Source organism: Silene latifolia, unplaced genomic scaffold (assembly GCF_048544455.1).
Source record: "Silene latifolia isolate original U9 population unplaced genomic scaffold, ASM4854445v1 scaffold_222, whole genome shotgun sequence".
Classification (NCBI taxonomy): Eukaryota; Viridiplantae; Streptophyta; class Magnoliopsida; order Caryophyllales; family Caryophyllaceae; genus Silene; species Silene latifolia.
Genome location: NW_027413176.1, coordinates 262,906 through 282,236, shown reverse-complemented (window position 1 = coordinate 282,236; position 19,331 = coordinate 262,906). Strand labels below are relative to the sequence as shown.

The 19,331-nt window shown below is 42.9% G+C and overlaps 1 protein-coding gene across 1 annotated transcript; it reads left to right on the top strand.

The window, feature by feature from the left end:
• Positions 1 to 13,527: 13,527 nt before the first annotated feature.
• On the top strand, positions 13,528 to 14,472 carry LOC141638882 (uncharacterized). The gene is made up of 2 exons (XM_074448067.1): positions 13,528 to 13,689; positions 13,783 to 14,472. Exons 1-2 carry the CDS (start codon positions 13,528 to 13,530, stop codon positions 14,470 to 14,472), a joined length of 852 nt encoding a protein of 283 aa, XP_074304168.1.
• The last annotated feature ends 4,859 nt before the right edge of the window (positions 14,473 to 19,331 follow it).

Genomic DNA, 19,331 nt, shown 5'->3' with positions numbered 1-19,331 from the left:
TTTCTCGGACAATATCCGTCACAGGCTTATGAGTTATGACGGATATATTCGTTAGAAGCGAGACTTAGTGATAATTTATAGATTGAAATTTTTAAAAGAAGACAAATTAACAATTTGTACATAATTAAAAGAGAAATTTGAACTTTTTAATCATTTCAGTACATTTTGTACCGAACTTTCCATTTAGCTACCCCTGACTAAAAAACATCAAACCTAATTCTCTCTTACTCCTCTCCATTGATAACTCTTCAATCCCTCCAAATTTAATACCCAAATTTATTCAATTATGAATGATAATAAAGCATGTATTCATCTATTATTATTAATTAAATTGATTAGTTGTGATTATTTGTTACTATAATTTTGTATCTTTTGTTAATTAGGGTTTATGTTCAATATAATTAAGGGTTATATTGGTGAGGATGGTGGAGTGTTCGTTTAATTTACTGAGATGTCGCCGGTGAAATGGTCGTTTACCGCCTGCGAGAAGAACGGCAGAGGGGTCGCCGACGGCCGTTCGACGGGGGCAAGGATGGGAGGGAAAGATAGATAGGGAGAGGGACAGTGTGTTGCTCTGGGTTGTCGGTGGGAGGCAGGAGTGGGTCGCCGGCGGTGAGAATGTGCAGGAATAGGTGACCGACGAGTCTGGATGGGTGGCCAGCACCGGTGGTGGTGGTGTTTGTGGTTAATGTATAGTATTAGTACTATGTAGTACGTTTGTTTGTGTGTATTGATTTTTTTTTTCTTTTTTTTAAGGGTCATGCTTTTTCACATACGGATTTTACTAGAGATGTCAGCGGGGCGGGTAAAAGTGGATACCGCCCCGTACCCGGCCCAGTTGGGGCGGGTATGGGTAGAGCTTTCGCGGGTAGTGGGGCGGGTACAGGTACAAAAATCCACCCGCCATGGGTGGTGGGGCGGGGATGGGTTTTATGCCATACCCACCTAATACCCACCTACCCGTCAATTACTAAAAAATATACTCCCTCTCATCCACTCTTTTCTTCCTTATTTCCTAAAACGGATTATTCAGGTTTTCTTCTCATTTCCTTTTTGAGAAAGTTTTTATTAATATTATACTCCTACCTTTCTCCACTCATCAAACCCTACTATATCCTTTATTAATATTTAATTCTAATTGTTCCGGGCGTAATTCCAGAGCAAGTATAGTTACCACCCTTGGCTTGCTGAATGATGTCTTGAGTTGGATTCTCCTTTGGTCTCAATCGTTCCTCACGGCCTCTCCTGCAACAATGAACGAACTGAGGGCTTGGCTTTGTGCCAAGCGTACTCACTCCGACGCTCAAGTCGAAACTTAAGAGATAAGTTGTTACTTGGTGAATGTGTATTGTAGGGAGATAAGGAAGATATTACCAGATGAATAGTGTATTTAGGTTTTGTTGTGGATTAGTTGGGATCCTTTCCTCAATGAAGGTTGAGGAGTATTTATAGGCTTTCACCTTTTGTCACGTAGTGGCCAAGTAGCCAAGTGGCTAGCAGGTGGAAAGACTGATCTACCCCTCGGCCGAGGGGCCTATGGCAGGCCGGCGGATCCTGTTGACTCGCCGCCGAGGGGTCTTGGATATGAGTACGCGGATATGTGTCCCTACCGGCAAAGTTACCATGCCGAGACCAGTGACGGGCCGATGGGTCATCGGCTAGATTGTCCAAGTCGTTGACTTGTTGTGGATATCTTTGACCTTGCTCAATCATGTTGACTTGGTCGGCGGTGCGAATATGCCCCATCAATTTGCCCCCAGCGTAGTCTATGCCGTGGTATGGGCTCCGATGTATGTTTGAGCGTATATTCTGCGCAAGTAATTTGTAAAAAATTTTCTGCATCGGCTTCTTCTGCGGCGGCCTCTTTTACCTCGGCCTGGTCTTTCTTAGGCCGTACCATATCACCCCTCCACATGGATGCGTAAAGGGCATCCGATGTGGAAAAAAAAAAATGACGCCGGCCGAGACCAGGGTTGAGAGTGCCGGTTGTTTTTGATTGCCCCCGGCCGCGCTTTTTAGCTTGGTTGATTATGTGGCGGCGGAGAGCGATGCTTGGGAATTTGTTGAGGAAGGTGAATAGGCAAGGAGATATGAATAGGCGTGTTGAAGACGCTTGGTCACTGTTGCATTGATTGACGTCTAACTGTTGCAACGATTGACATCCCGTGGTTGCATGTCCGACACGTGTCCGCACGCCGATTGGTTGACGCTTCATGGGTCATTCTCTCGATTGGTCCTTCTTCATGGGCTTTTCCCTATAAATAGGGCAGTTATCCCGTGAAATTGGCCACCAATTTCATTCTCTAAAATTTTCCTCTAAACTTTCAAGGGTTTTCTTTGTCTTCTAATCTTGAGTTGTTACTCCGTGAGCGTTTTTTCAAGGTAAACAAACAAACTTCCTTCTTATTTTGTTAAGTAACTATTGCTATCATGTCTTCTCGTCGACGCCGGGCTAGTACTTCGCACCGGGGTCCTAGGTCTCCTTCTCCTGAAGTTGATCCTCGAGTTTTGGAGGAATGGGATGAATCCGATGAGGTTGATGACGATTTTGGTGATGATGCTTTGAAAAGGCTCGCCCTAATGAGGAGAGGCGGCGTGTTATGGATCACGGCGACGCTTGTAAGGTCCGCCTTGACTGTGCTTGGACCCATAAGCTTGCCCGTTGTTCCGGCGAGAGATTTTTCGAGGACCATTTCTCCTTTGGCGAGGGGTACGAGATCGTTATTCCTAGGGAGGGTCAAAGCGTCTGTTGTCCTCCACCGGGTCATACTTGGTGTATACATGCGGCATTTGGAGTACGGGCTCCGGTTTCCGCTAAATGAGTACGTTATGGCTATCATTAGAGCCATGAACGTTGCCGTTGCCCAACTACACCCGTTGGCCATGAGGACCATAGTCGGTTTTGTTTGGTCGTGTCTCTTCAAGGGAGAGGCCCCGACGGTGAATTTATTCCGCCGGCTTCATTATCTCCTACCATCGCACCTAGCCGTGTCGGATGGTACGTGTGCAAACGGAGCATGGTTATGCTTCGTTGACAAACTTACCTCCTGCAAGGACCGGAGGGATCGGTGGGTGTACGTTAAGGTGCTTGGGATGACTATCCGCCGCCTCGCTCCTTCCAAAGACCCGGTTAATTTACGGTGCGAGACTAAGGCGGAGCGTGACAAGTGGGTTTCATACAAGAAGCTCAAGATGGATGCCACCGTGTCTACCTTAACGCGGATGAGAAGTTGGCGATGAGGCTCTTTGAGACGGATGAGAGTGGGGTGCCGAGAAGATGGATTCCCCCGACGCGATCATCATTCTTCGAGGATGAGCCGCTTTGCTATGTCGGTCTCATACCTGCCCTAGCGCGGGGTGAGTGGGGTCGGTGCAAGGCCCATCATCGCTCTCAATGCTCTTGTTCTTCGAACTTTGATTTATTTCTTCCACCTAACTCCCGCTTTGTTTCCTTTGCACCGCTTTGGGGCGGACACATTCGAGAATATCCTCCGGAGAATGGGGCTGCACAAAGATAAGACCGTTGCTAAATTGCATCCCAAGGCTCTTACCCATGACCGCAGGACGTCGCCGAATGAGCTTATGGACCAGCAGCTGAGACGCTTGAATGCGGTGGAAGCCCAGGCGAGGGTCGTTAGACAAGTGCCGCGCCGTACGCGAAGAACAAAGTCTTCGGCGGTGGTGGCGCCGACATCGGTTCCACCCCTCATCCCCCCTGTTCAGAAGGAGACGGTGGAGACCGTTTACATCTCTAATGGGGATGATTCTGACGAGGAGGAGGGGTCTCCCCTTGTCCGTAAGAGAAAGCAGACGACCTTTACCGCTGCCGTTGCTTCTGCTGCTGACGAGGAGATGTGCCCTTCGGCCAAGAAGGCCAAGCACGATGATCGATCTATCCGTGGCTCGTTTTAGCCGGTTCATCAGGCGCTGCCGATGACAGGCTCTTCGGCATGTCGATGTATGTTGATACTGATGCTTTCTTTAAATTTTGTAGATCAGCCGCTGTCAGTCGCCGCTCCTGTTGAGTAGCAAGTGGAAGAGAAACCCGCGCAGGCTGATGATCATGACGTCGCCATTGGGTCTTCATCCCAGAAGGTTTCCCTTTCCCGACCGCAGACTAGTGATCGAAATGTCACTATTGACCCTTCATCCCGAATGTTTCCCCCTCCCGCTCGTGGCGCGAGGTGCGAGGTTGGTCGAGGAGTCGGCGAGGTGGAACGAGCCGGCGGTGCTCGCATTATAGAGCAAGAGAAGGCCGTGGCTCGATCCGCTCTTGAGCTTGATGTCACTAAGAAGGTGGCCGCGAAGGCGAGGCTGGATCTCCTTAATGAGCGAAGGCTTAGGGGAGATGTCGAGAAAGCGCTCTTGGGCCGAGAGAAAGCTTAGGGAGGACGCCCCGAAAAGGAGGTCCTTCTTTGAGAGAGAGCCAAGGCCGAGGGCTGCTGCGCCGAAGTTGCAAAGTTCTTTGGAGAAGTGTGACCTTGTTCAGAGGCATGCCGACCTTTATCTCAAGCAGAGGAATGAATTTAGGAGCAAATTTCAGATCCAGGGGAAGGTGATCCGGAGCAAGGAGGCCATCATCAGGCAAAAGGAGGACGACATTGAGATGCTCCAAACCAAAATGCTCCCTGACCTGTGTTCCGAATTCCGGGATCTGGCCGAAGCAGCTGCCAGGGAAGTAATTGAGGAGCTTTTTCCTCTTGAAGGTTCCTTTCCGTGGGACAAATACGACAAGCTGTTTGACGATAAGCTCGAAGCTAAGGAGAAAGCCGTGGAGGAGAGGGTCAAGGAGGCGGCGAGAGTGAAGATAGAGCAAAAAGCGGCCGAGGAGGCGGCAGCTATCGCTGAGAAAGCTAAGGCGGCCAAGGCGGAAGCCGATTGGGCAAGGGCAGTTGAGGCTGCCGGGGCTAAGGCCGGGCCGCCGCCGAGGCTCGCTGGGGAGCTACTTGGGTTGCCCCTTGAAGAAGGTCTTTGCTACCGCGATGATGGCGAGCAACGGCAGACATAGGGAGATGATATCCGTAGCCTTTTGTCTTTTGGTTTGTCCTTGTAATTTCTTGTAATTCGTTGAACATTTTTTAATAAGAGCTCGTTTCTTCTGCCTCCGGCCTGGCCGAGGTTTTTACCTTAACTCTTTTTCTTGCGCTAGTGTTTGAGCCTCAACTGTACTTTTAGCGCCTCTGTCTTCGTCTGGGTTGTCTTCTTACGTTATTGATTGAGTGTCTCTTTTGTTTCCGCCTCGGCTTGGCCGAGGCAGTCTAGAGCGCGTATCTCAATCGTGTTAACGCTTCTAAGGCATTTTGATTGCTTTGCGAGTATCAACTGCGATGGTCGTGATTGCCGCTCTTGTCGGTGTGACAGTGTGAGCCGGCATCTACTTCTTCATGAATCTGCCGTGGCGTCTACCACTTGGAGTGACTGCGACGGCGCCTATTTCTTCATGAGACTGCCGTGGCGTCTACCACTTGGAGTGACTGCGACGGCGTCCAACCTCTTGGGGTGACTGCCGTGGCGTCTACTACTTGGGGTGACTGCGACGGCGCCTATTTCTTCATGAGACTGCCGTGGCGTCTACCACTTGGAGTGACTGCGACGGCGTCCAACCTCTTGGGGTGACTGCCGTGGCGTCTACTACTTGGGGTGACTGCGACGGCGCCTATTTCTTCATGAGACTGCCGTGGCGTCTACCACTTGGAGTGATTGCGACGGCGTCCAACCTCTTGGGGTGATCGCTAGTGGCGTCTACTACTTGGGGTGACTGCGACGGCGCCTATTTCTTCATGAGATCGCTAGCTCTTGTCGGTATGACGGTGTGAGCCGACATCGCTTCGATAAAGACTGCCGCTCTTGTCGGTATGACAGTGTGAGTCGGCGTCTGCTACTTTCTAGCGACTATGGGAAGAGTGAACATTTTGATGGAAGACTTGGATGATTTTTCATTTAGGTAAAAACATGCGTCGGGGTGCCCACAGCTGTTTTGGACACCTCCGCCGCTACATAGGTTATTCCCGAGATTATCGGCGTCCTAATGGCCTGTCGAAGGCACAACGTCCTAGTTAGCCGCTAGTTACATCCATGAGGTCGCCCTCCTGTTGTAAGGATAGACCTTTCCCTTTCTCCGATTTCTTTGCCACTTTGAGGGATTGCATGTTGCATCCTCCGGCGGCTATCCGGACTTTGACCACCTCGTCATTCTCGTCTTTAGAGACGAGCTTATGCGCTTCCCCCCGGTCCGAGACATACATCAGTGTTAGGGCCCGGATGGACATCACTGCGTCAGCCTCGCTCAGGGTGACTCGGCCTATGAGAACGTTGTAGGCGGACGAGCCGTCGATGACCACGAACTCAGCTAGGACATTTCTAGCCGCATTCTTTTCGCCGAACGTCACCGGAGTCCGATTGATCCCAGTGGTACCAAGCCGGCCCCGGAGAAGTCGTATAGTGGGTTGGTGCGGGGGCTCAAGTCCTTGACTTTCGGCCGAGGCGAGGAAGCACTCCCGAACATGATGTTCGTGTATGCGCTGTGTCAATCGGGCACCTCTTGACCAGGTGGTTGGATATGTCCAAATTGACTACAAGTGGGTCGTTTGTGAGGGAGCGATGACTCCTTCGTAGTCCTTCCTTCCGATGGTTATATCGGGGATGTTGGAAGCGGGGATCGCTGTGTTGGGCACAAAGTTGATGGCCTGATATAGCTCGTTCAGGTGCCGTTTGTGCCCATGAGCGGACCCTCCGTTCTCGTTGCCCCCGATGACAACATGGATCACTCCTATCCGTTCGAAGACGGATTTCTTACCTGAGCTGTCGGCGTCAGTCTTTTGGCCTTTGGCAACGTACTTGCCGAGGCTCCCCTTCCGGATCAGCTCTTCAATGGCATTCTTTAGATGCCGGCAGTCGTTGGTTAAATGGCCGGTGTGGCCGTGGTACTCACAGTACTGGCTCGTGTCACCGTCACTTTTTGGCTTGGGGGGTCTCTCCCACTTCTGGCCCTCGCTTTTGCTCAGGGCAAAGACCTCGGCGGCTGATACGACGAGAGGGGTTTTATCACTATACCGCCTCTGGTGGTACGTTCCCGAACTCCACCCGGCGCCCGTCGAGTCCTGTCTCCTGGCAGGTTTGTCCGACCGTGACCTATTGTTCTCACGGCGTCTTTCGTCGGACCGTGACCCGTTGTTGTCACGGCGTCTCTCATCCGGGTTGTCCTCCCGGTGACTCTTCTTTTCTGAGTGCTCGGCCTCGCTGGGGCCTACCCAGGTCTTGTGATAGTCCTCTACCTTGATGGCCTGGTCGGCCATTTTTCTAGCGGCGTCCAAGTTCAGGCCTCCGCACTTGATGAGCTCATTTTTCAAGTCTCCCCTTGGGAGGCCCTTCATCAGCGCGAAGGCCGCCAATTCGGGATTAATTTCTCGAATCTGCTGGACCTTTCCGTCGAACCTCTTCACGTAGCTTCGTAGAGACTCGCCCCCCTCCTGTTTGATAGTTAGGAGGTCCGATGTCTCCACGGCCCTTCTCTTGTTGCAAAGAGTCTTTGGGCTAGAAAGGCGTCTCTTAGGTCGGCGTAATAGTATACCGAGCCGTCGGGAAGCCCCTTGTACCAACTTTGAGCCATCCCATGCAAAGTTGTCGGGAAGACTCGGCACCAGACCTCATCGGGCTGCTCCCATACCGACATGTAAGACTCGAAAGCCTCAGCGTGGTCGGCTGGATCACTGTCTCCCTTGTATGATAGAGGTGGCAACTTGAGCTTAGTTGGCACCTGGACGTCTAGGACGTAGGCATTGAGGGGGCCGTCGACCGCGTATCGAACGACGCGCGGCGATCGGCTCCTCGCATTCCTAATCCGGCTCCTCTCCTCGTAGCGGGAAGGACTTCTTCTTCGACTCGGACTTCTTCTCCAACTCTGCTGAGTCGGACTCCTCTGGTTCCTTTGGGGTAAGCCTCGTTCGTGTTGCGGGGACGCTGTCCTCCCATGAGTGCGGGAAGGACTTAGGTCTACCACGCCCACTTTGGGCTCCCCGCGACTTGGGCTGGGTCGGCTTCTCCCAATGCTCCGTTCGATTTCTCGGAGTCACGTTTTGGGCCCTGGTCTCTGGCGTTTTCCGCCGCTCTTGTCGGCGTGACAGTGTGAGCAGGCGTATTACTAATTAGGTCCAGGACCATCTTTAGTTTTGCTATGTCAACCACGTGTCCCATGATGGTGACCTGGTTGGCTGGCAGCGACGTGTCCGGCATTATCGGCATCCCGAACTCCGGTTGGATTACTCCGCCGGTGGAGGGCCGCACGACTCGACTTGTTGAAAGTGTCATCGTGGTAGAATGCGGTTTCGTCGGTCACGACTGCGTCTTGTTGTTTTGACATCTTCTTAGCTTTTTGGGTGGGTTTTTGTTGTTTTTTTTTTTTGTTTGGGAATGAATGTGACTAGCTTCTAGTGTCTATCCCCACAGACGGCGCCAATTGTTCCGGGCGTAATTCCAGAGCAAGTATAGTTACCACCCTTGGCTTGCTGAATGATGTCTTGAGTTGGATTCTCCTTTGGTCTCAATCGTTCCTCACGGCCTCTCCTGCAACAATGAACGAACTGAGGGCTTGGCTTTGTGCCAAGCGTACTCACTCCGACGCTCAAGTCAGTAAACTTAAGAGATAAGTTGTTACTTGGCTGAATGTGTATTGTAGGGAGATAAGGAAGATATTACCAGATGAATAGTGTATTTAGGTTTTGTTGTGGATTAGTTGGGATCCTTTCCTCAATGAAGGTTGAGGAGTATTTATAGGCTTTCACCTTTTGTCACGTAGTGGCCAAGTGGCCAAGTGGCTAGCAGGTGGAAAGACTGATCTACCCCTCGGCCGAGGGGCCTATGGCTGGCCGGCGGATCCTGTTGACTCGCCGCCGAGGGGTCTTGGATATGAGTATGCGGATATGTGTCCCTACCGGCGAGTTACCATGCCGAGACCAGTGACGGGCCGATGGGCTGCATCGGCTAGATTGTCCAAGTCGTTGACTTGCTGTGGATATCTTTGACCTTGCTCAATCATGTTGACTTGGTCAGCGGTGCAGAATATGCCCCATCACTAATTATTCCTACCTCTCTCCAATAACCAAACTTCACCTATCTCCTTTATTAATATTTAATCCTAATTATTCATACATCTCTCCAATTACCAAACCCCACCCATATCTTTATCAATATTATACTCTCCACCCTTAATCTCCGTGCCCACTTCAAATGGGAAGAAAAGAGTGGATGGGAGGGAGTATATTTTATTAGGACTTATTATAATGTTCTTTATTAAATTTTATAGAAAATATTAAAGTAGAAATATAAAAATGGAAATTTGGGGAAATTCATAATGATTAAACTACATTTTATCCAAAAAGTATCGAAAAAATTATGACATAGTTGGTTGGTGGGTAAATGGGGCGGGTAGGGGTCTAGATTTTCACCCGGCGGGGCGGGGACGGGTATGAAAACTTGTACCCGCCATGGGTGGTGGGGCGGGTACGGGTTTGAGAATTGCTTGGCGGGTATGGGTACGGGGGAGCCTATATCCACCACCGCCCCGCCCCAATGACATCCCTAGATTTTACTCTTTTACATGCGTCTTTTACACTTTTACCCTTTTACTTTTTTCCCTCTCTCACTCAAATGATTTTTTCTTTCATCTCCCTCTTTTCACCTCCAACAACCCACCCTCCGTTACCATTATGACCAGATTGACCACAGTCCGTCCGACATCCCATCTCCCGCATTTCCCTCCCCCGCTAAAAATCCTGATGTTGAAAAAGGTACATATGCATTATGATATGCATGATACCCACGAAATCAATTTGTTATCTTTCTGATGCAGCTATTATGGTAACGTGAATTTAATTTTCAATATTGCAGATGTGTAGCACATCACCCACGAATTCTATATGATTCATTAGCGTCTTATGAAATAGATGGTAATGGTACACTTGTTTAGTCGAGATGAGTGCCAAAGCAATAAACATAAACATTAGTATTAATCTTGTAGGTGTTGCCGTCGAACACCAATTTTTCTTTAGAACTGAAACGGTCGACGACCCAGAATCATTGCGCACTATCGAAAACCACCTTAATATTAAACATATTACTCCTCCCATCCAGACCAAAGGTTACAATTGTTTTATCACACTTGTCGAGGCACGTTTTGTAACGTGCATATCTTTAATTAGACATTATTAAAATTTATAAAAATTTGATATTCTTATAGCATTCATGACGATAAATCAAACAAGATCTAACATGACTATATTTTGTCCTATAGATTAAGAATAATATCAAAGATTCCCTACGACCATGAATAGTGTCAAGAAGCAACTGTAACCTTTGGTCTGGATGGGAGGGAGTAATAATTAGTAAAAGACAAAATTACTTCATTAATTGGAAAATTGTAATCCATTATTCACGTTTTTAGAACAATTAGATTTGATTTTAGGGAAAAAGTACATATCCTTGTTTAGAAAAAATGGTATGATATGGAAAGTTAATGAAAGCATGTACTCCCTCCTATTCACTAAGTTCTTCCACAATTGTTTTTGGGTAGAATTTAGTGGTATAGTGATATGTGGATGTAAATGAAAGTAAGTGGAGGAATGTGGGGTTATGAGTCATTATAACTACAAGAGAAAATTGTTGATTACAGCCTTTTATAAACCTCGTTTTGAAAATTACAGCCTTATATAATTTTTTTTGCAAATTACAGCCAAAATTTACTTTTCTTCCAAAATTGCACCACCATCCTCTTTCCGGCCAAATTTGTTAAAAATTGACCGAACTACCCCTGCCGAATTAACTCCCTACTTTACCCAATTTGTTTCTTTTTACTTCTCATTCCTTACACATTTTACACTCATTTAACCTAAACCCTCTCATCTTCTTCACATAATCCCCCAAATTATCCCCTAATTTTTACTCTACCTCTATCCTCTATTGTGATTGATCCTCCATTGTCAAAGAAAGGCAGCAGATCATGAGTGGGGAGGCGGTGGCAGAGTCAGATGATACAACTGCAAAAAGTAAGTATCCAAATACCATTTTTTTGTCTTAAATCTATCTTCAATTTGGTTGTTGTTGGTAGTGTTGCTGCAAATTTGTGTTTTCCCCAAAATGTTGTATTTCAATTGATTGAATCGAAATTTAGGGTTTATGTCTCAATTTAGATTTTGTTCTTAATTTCGTTTTTTACTGCATATAAAAGTGGTAGATATAATGGGTGTTGATTATTTTGTAAAAACTGAATCTTTAATTACTCAATTTACTCGACTGAATTTGTAGGGGCTTCATATTTTGAAGTGATGACCAATATTCGCATATACCATTCTGGGAGGTTTGTAAATAGGAAGGGTGAATTAGCATATGTGGGTGGTGCTGTTGAATTTAAATGTGCAATCTGGCATAATAGGCTGAATATGGAGTTTTTGAGCTCCATTTGTGACAAATTCTATGATGAAGATATAGATGGTTTAGTGCTGTCATATTTCATTACTGAGATACTATTGCCAAAAGCCAGAAAGTTTCTTAAAATCCAGGAGGATATAAGGGTTTGGTTGGATACAAAGGATGAGACAAATTTCATAAACCTCTACATTACCAAGAAGAAATCAATCCCTCCTCCAATACCAACTAAAACTTCAAAACTTCAAATTATAACCCAACAAAAATCACAGCCCATTTCTTTAGCCCAACATAAATCACAGCCCATATCTTTAGCCCAAGAAAAATCACAGCCCATTTCTGTGGCCCAACATAAATCACAGCCCAGCATCTCTTTAGCCCAAGAAAAAAGTGAGTCCATCAACTCTTCAGTCCAAAAAAAATCACAGCCCGATATTGTCATTGGTCAAAGTTCTAGGATCACTTTACAACCCACCACTCTTGCCTTTAATCCACCCAGACAGAAATTCAATGGCATTGCAATAAATCCACAACAAATCACAGCTTTAAGGAGGAGCCCTAGGATAAATACCAGCAGCCCTATTATCAATCTTTCTCCTGAACAAATAAAAGAAAAATTTCCTGAACTTCCTATAGATCTTGGAGGGAGACCTGGTAAACTGCCACCTAGAAGGAAGTTGTTTATTGAAGAGCCAGTTGAAAGTGTTGTTACAAATAAGGAGAAGGTTGAGGTGGTATCTGCTAAGGGTAAAAGGAAAGAGAAAGTTGGTGTGATCGTGAAGAACAAAGGCAAGGAGAAGGTGGTTGTTATTGAGAAGAACAAAGTAAATGAGAAGGGTGTTGTCTCTGAGAATAAAAAGGAAAGAGGGTAAAATCTGTTCTTTGTTAGAAATAAGGGAAATGGGAAGAGAGTGAGAAGAAGCGAGAGTTATCCGAAAAAGCATCACTGTTCGATTCATGATTCGAGAAGAGAGTGAGACAAATCTAAGTGATGATGGTGTGTCGATCCGAATATGAACCTGATTTGTTTTTAAACAACAATGACATTGAAGAGGTTGATATATTAGAAAGAGTTGAGAAAAGCTTGGGAGTTGAGAGAGATTTACAACCTGGTATTAGGGATGTTGATGATCTGAATGTTTTTGTTGGGGAGGATGTTGATTATAACTCGGATGAGCTGAATAGTATACAAGGCTCGATCTTTGAAGCGATGGGTTATCAAGTCTTCAATCCAGACAATGATTTCAAAGAAGCCAATTGTTCTAAAGGTTGGCCTCATATTTCCAAGTAATAAGGTATTTAGAAAAGCTCTTATTTATCATTCTGTGCAAAATGGCTATGATTTTTGGTACTCTCACAATTGTAGTGATAGGGTGACCGCCACTGTGTGCAAAGGTGTCAGTGTGAGTGGAATTCTAAAAGATCTAAACTTGGGTTTGGGGAGTGTAAGTGTGAGGGTTGGAATTGTCATTACAAGGTTCATGCTACAAAGTTAGATATGAGTGATAATTTTCAAATTAAAACATCTAATCTTGAGCATACTTGTAGTTTTAGAACCCATAATAGAAAAGTGACCTCTCAATTTCTTTGTGAAAAATACATTGAATTACGGAGGACAAACATGGACTGGAAATTGAAAAAATTCAAGGACCATGTTCTAAAGGACTTGGGAGTTGAGGTTAGCTATGATAAGTGTTGGTGGGCAAGATGTAGGGCTAAATTGATCATTTATGGAAACAACAAAGACCAAAAGTATGGCAAGGTTTATGACTATCTTTGATGCTTTAAAAAAGTATAACCCTGGTAGTACAGCTTCTCGGTGTGAGGGCATTGAAAGGCCTCCAGTTGTTTTCAAGAGGTTGTATGTTTGCCTCAATGCTTGTAAGGAGGGCTTCATCAATGGTTGTAGGCCACTATTGGGAGTTGATGGGTGCCATTTGAAGGGAGCATATCCAGGGATGTGTCTTGTTGCAGTTGGCCAAGATGGGAACCATAACCTCTATCCTATAGCATGGGCAATAGTAGAGGTTGAAAACAAGGACTCTTGGTGTTGGTTTCGGAGTTGTTGTCACCGATTTTAGGCAAGGTGGAAGGGGAAGGTCGACATTTATGTCGGACATGCGAAAGGGACTACTTGATGCACTAAATAGAGTGGTGCCAAAAGCTGAGGTTAGGTATTGTGTGAGACACATGTGGTCTAACTTCAAGCTTACTTGGTCTGGTGAAGTTTACAAAGATACTTTCTGGTCAGCAGCAAGAGCAACAAATGAGGTAAGATCTTTCATTTTTTGGACTTGTATAAGATTTCAAATTCTATCTGTTCAATTTATATTATAGTTTTCTTAATTTTCTACTTATATGTAGGCTGAATTTAAAGCTCAAATGAAAGGAATGGAGATGTTATCCAAAGAAGCTCATCAATGGTTGAATAAAATCCCACCTAGTGCAATCCCACCTAGTGCATGGTCAAGACATGCATTTTCCACTCAAAGTAAGTCAAACATGCTCCTCAACAACTTGTGTGAGTCCTTTAATAATGTTTTGAGAGAGGTAAGGGACAAGCCTATCCTCATCCACATGGAGTGGATGAGGAGATATGTGATAAAGAGAAACTTTGAGAAAAGGGAAGGAGTTGGGAAATATAAAGCCAAGTTCATGCCTTATGCTGAAAAGTACACTAAGAAAGATATTGAAGAGTTTAGGTTTTGTTTGGTTGAACGTGCAACAACAGAGTTGTTTGAGGTGGAATATAGGGGAGAGTTTCACAGTGTTAATTTACACACAAGATCATGCACTTGTCGTCATTGGGACCTCACTGGACTCCCTTGTATTCATGCTGTTGCTTCTATACTGAAGCAAAGACAAGTTGTGCGTGATTATATTGATGAAGCCTACTCTAAAGCCAAGTATGAGTCAGCATATGCACCTGTTGTTTTACCTATGCCTGGGTCTAAACAATGGGAGAAGAGTGGCTTACCTGAACCTCTACCACCACATGAGAGGAAGATGTCTGGCAGGCCTTCAACGAAGAAAAAGGAGGAAAGAAGCTGGTGAAGCACAGACAGAGAAGGTAAAGAGGCAGAAAAGGTCAAACAAATGCAGTAACTGTGGTGGGTTAGGACACTATAAAAGGACCTGCAAGAATCCAAAGAAATGAGGCTAGAGCTCCTAAAAATGCGGGTGGCGTAGACCATTGGTGAATACAGAATGGGCAAAGGAAAGAAGAGACAAGGTTGCAACAAGAAAGGCAATAAAGGAAGCATACAAGGCTGCTCATCCTTCTCAATTTGCAAGTCAAGTTAATTCATCTCAGGCAGCCACACAAGGAAGCACGATGAGTTTGAGCAAGTCAAGCTAGGGAAAATTGTTGAAGGATTAGTTTAGAAATCTGTAATTGAATTTCAAGTTATGTGTTTTGTTTGTTGTTTCTGAAAGTCTTTTTCCTTAAACTTCTGATTTTGGACAAGTTTGCCTGATTTTGGCCAAGTATTGGATGTAATATTGAACAAGTATTTGGAATGTAATGTGACAGCTTATTTTGGAACAAATCAGTCTTTTTTTGTTATATTTCTCAAGATTAATAGCCAATTTCACTACAAGTACATTTATCAACTTACCTAAATGGCTAAACCATCAATACATATGGAAATTGACAAGTACAAGCAACAATTTTAACCTACAACAATATTGATGTGACAATAACAGCATTGCAAAGGTCATGTCTTCCATTTCTACCATTCTTCTCATCCATCTTCTTCACTTCTGATTTAAGGTTGTCCAACTCCATCTTCATCATTTTCCTCTCTTCCTTAAGTGACTGAACCTCACAATTTAACATACGCACCTCACTTTTCAAGCGATTTTTTTGAAACAAGATTTCATTCGCAACATCCCTTTGCCAGTTAGTGGGATTAAGATCAATTCACTGAAAAAACTTGCAACCACGCACCTTACTGACTGGGTTGTATGTAGCACAAGCTTGAAACCTCCTACCTGGGTTATTAGTCGTCCATGAAGTGGCAATAGCAGCTGGGTTGCCACAGTAGCATGTTCGTCTACCTCCAATACTACATCCTGAGCTACAAGGGGAAGAACTATTCTCAGACCAATTTGAAGACATTTTACCCAAATTTGATAAACCCTAATTAACTTGAATTTGGGGAAATATGATTTACAAGGTATAAAATTGGAAATAGGGGAGAAATTTCGAATATAATAGAAATAGGGTAGAATAAAATAGAGAAAATTTAAATAGGGTAGAACTAAATTGAAATGATTTGGTAATATTGATGAAGAAATTTGATTTGAAAAATTGAAGAGATGAAGAAGGAGTGAAAATAGAAGGAGGAGTATAATAGAAGAAGGGGATGAACCAGGGATTATAAAGAAGGAGGATAAGGGCATTTTGGTCATAAAAGATGAACTTAAGTGACAAAAATTCAATTTGGTATCAATTGTCCACCGGAGTAAAAATTTTGGGTGTAATTTCTGATCATAATTAAACTTTTGGCTGTAATTTGCAAAAAAAAATTATATAAGGCTGTAATTTTCAAAATGAGATTTATAAAAGGCTGTAATCAACAATTTTCTCTAACTACAAATATTAGGCAAATAAGGAAAGTGGAAGATCTTTGTGAAATTTGTCGTTTTAGAAAATGTGGAAGATCTTAGAGAATAGAAGAAAGTATATGAAAAAAGTAAAGTTCGTATGTGAAAAAGTAATTCCGTTCTTTAATTGATATAGTACATTGGAGGGGAATACACTGAGATATGAGAGAGAAAGGGGCAGTGGAAATGAGAAGTGTATATTTGTCAATATTGTATTCTGATGAGTAAAATACATACTGCAAAAATTAACACTCTTAGCTTTAATTTGTTTTTTATGTCATTCTAACTCGACCCCACATCATATTAAACTAAACATAACGCAGAAAACGGATCAAAAATGACTTTACTCTTATAGTCTTATAAGTATGTCCATTTAGTCTAGGTAAATTATACCATGCACCCAGGAGTATGGTGCATGGTACTCTCTCCTTTAAACTTTTCTTATAATAAATAGTTATTAAATTTAACAAATTATAAAATTATAAAAAATATATCATTATTCATAATTTTTATTTCTCTACGAATAGAGATCATATTTGATATATTTTGTTATTTATTTCAATTTTTCTCATATATTCACATCACGTAAATGACATATTCATATCATATCACATAATTATTTTTATTCCTTTAAATTATTTTGTATTATGCGGTTTTGATACGTTCAAGATCGTCATTGTTCAATATATTTGAACAAATAGAGTCATATTCACTGAACTATAAAACCATATTCACTAAACTAAAAGTGAATATAATAGAGGCATGAGATGGATATCACACTACATAATACATATTCATCAAACTACACTGTCATATTCACTAAACTCAAAGTGAATATAATAGTATTATATTGTGAATATCACACTATAAAGCGCATATTCATTATACAACATTGTCATATTCACTAAAATTAAAGTGAAAATGATAGTGTCATATTGTGAATGCATTATTACAAACACAAAACACTTAAATTGAATATGATAGTGGTGACTACTTCTTATAATTGGAAGTTAATTTTTTTTTTAAAAAGAAAAAAAGAAAAAAAAGGAGGAAGTTGAGGATGAGTGAGGAGTGGGGGGAGTGGGAGGGAGCATAGAGTATCCTACACATGGGTGTAGGATATAAGAATTGTCTAGTCTAACCATCATAATTAGGGATGGCAATGGGTAGGGTCTGGGTAGGGTCCGCCTAGACCCGGACCCGACCCGAGATTTTCCCTTTAGACCCGTACCCGACCCAAACCCGCAAGGGTCTAAAATTTGAGGACCCATACCCGGACCCTATGGGTAAGGGTAGGGTTTGGGTCTACCCGTGGGTCCGAGTTTTTGTACTTTAAGAATAAGATTAACAATATGGGGTTGATAATATTAAAAAAAAAAATTCATACTACTTTAAAATTATGAGTTTATTTTATTAATCTGCCGTTAATGGTGGTTATCGGTCGCCGGCTATTAGAGAGGTGGTTGACAGTCGCGTATCAGTGCTATGGTGGTGGTTTTCTTGTGTCAGTGGAGTGCTAGTATTGTCAGAAGAGTTTGGTTGGGTTTTATCACTTTATGGGATGGGGAAGAGAAAGAAACTTTACTTGAGTTTCTACAATCTGCCAGTATGAATTCAGAAAAGTTATAATTTTGATTTTTTTTTCTTTAATAAAGGGTCTAAGGGTTGGGTATGGGTCTCATAACTTAGACCCGGACCCGGACCCGAAATATTTTCTTAAGACCCATACCCGACCCATACCCATTGGGTCTGAAAAAATGAGACCCATACCCGACCCATTAGGGTCCGACCCTCAGAGTCTGGGTCGGGTCCCCGACCCACTGCCATCCCTAATCATAATTAGACAATTGTACTTATTGTAGTAGTCCGTATCAAACATACCTTGGTATTTGCCCACATTTTTTCATTTTCCATATTTCCTATGGGCAAACAAATCCCACCAAATTTGTCAAACAAAATCCCATCTTTATTACATTTCCCCTAAAATTCCTTTCACATTTACAAATACCAAATTTCTACAACCCAATAATAAAAAATTGGGTTAACTTTCACATTAGATCAGCACAACTAAAGGTGTAAAGTGTAAACGCACCATATAGTTCTTCCCTATAAATCAGCAATCACGGAATATCTGGTGTTTTTTTTTTTTTTTTCCGATTAAAAGTAACTTTTGCAAAGAATACACCATCTGTTTTGTCATTTGTTATTTATTCACTTTGACAAAAAAAATTAAGGAAATAAAAAGATGAGAGATCTAATGATAAACACTAAAATTTGGGAGATACGGTATTTCAATAAGTTATTCGGAGACCAGTCTTCCGTACTCTTTTATTAGTATTTCGTGACCCTTTTATTGTTGATTGTGACATAGTAATTTCGTACCTATTTACATAATAAATGTACCCATTTTTCTTTAATCATGATTTGTACTTATTTTAATACCACTTTTTCTTAAAATTGTAAAATAGCCTCTCAATAAACTTATTGAGAGATTGTCTCTCAGGAGAAATATATAACGATTGAGTGATACACCATATACCCCAAAATAAAACGACCAAGACGGAGGAAATACTACTTATTCCATCTCGTTTAACATTTATCTATTTCCATTTCCGGTTATACTATTAATTACTCTGATCTCCTTCATTCATCAAATTCTCTACATTCGTTTTTAGTGCGAATTTTTAGGATCACACATGCACGCGACTTTTAAAAAGTAACGTAAAGAATACGTCGAATATAATAAAAAGGAAAAATATAAAGAATCTGATGAATTTTCTTTTCAATAACGATGCATGTATGTACAAAAAAAAGATAGTAATATTTTTCGCTCCCTAAAACTTTGCTTTCAAAGGAATAAATACCTGTTAACGGTGACGAAAATCGTATTCTTGCATCGTAAAGAATATGTTGAACATAATGAGAAGGAGAATTTTCTTTTCAATAAGGATGCATGTATGTACAAAAAAGGATAGTAATATTTCCCGCTTCTTAAAACTTTGTTTCCAAAGTAATAAATAACTATTAATCGTGACGGAAATCGTATTTTTTTTTTGTACATCCATGCATCGTGAAAAAAATACGTTGAACATAATGAAAAAGAGAATTTTCTTTTCAATAACGATGCATATATATATATATAAAAGGAAAGTAATAACTTCCCCCTCCTAAAACTTTGTTTCTAAAGCAATAAATAACTATTGATCGGAAATGTATTCTTATTTCTACTTAGCTGTCGGTGGTTTATGACTTATGAGCCTTTTGTTTTAACTCAATTTAAGAGGATATAGTTTGTTCTACTAAAT

What these genes read in the sequence shown, in the direction of transcription:
- LOC141638882 (XM_074448067.1), top strand. Translation starts at nt 13,528, where the DNA reads ATGTCGGACATGCGAAAGGGACTACTTGATGCACTAAATAGAGTGGTG. An exon ending in CAGCAAGAGCAACAAATGAG is followed by an intron (nt 13,690 to 13,782) that starts GTAAGATCTTTC and finishes ACTTATATGTAG; the next exon opens with GCTGAATTTAAAGCTCAAAT.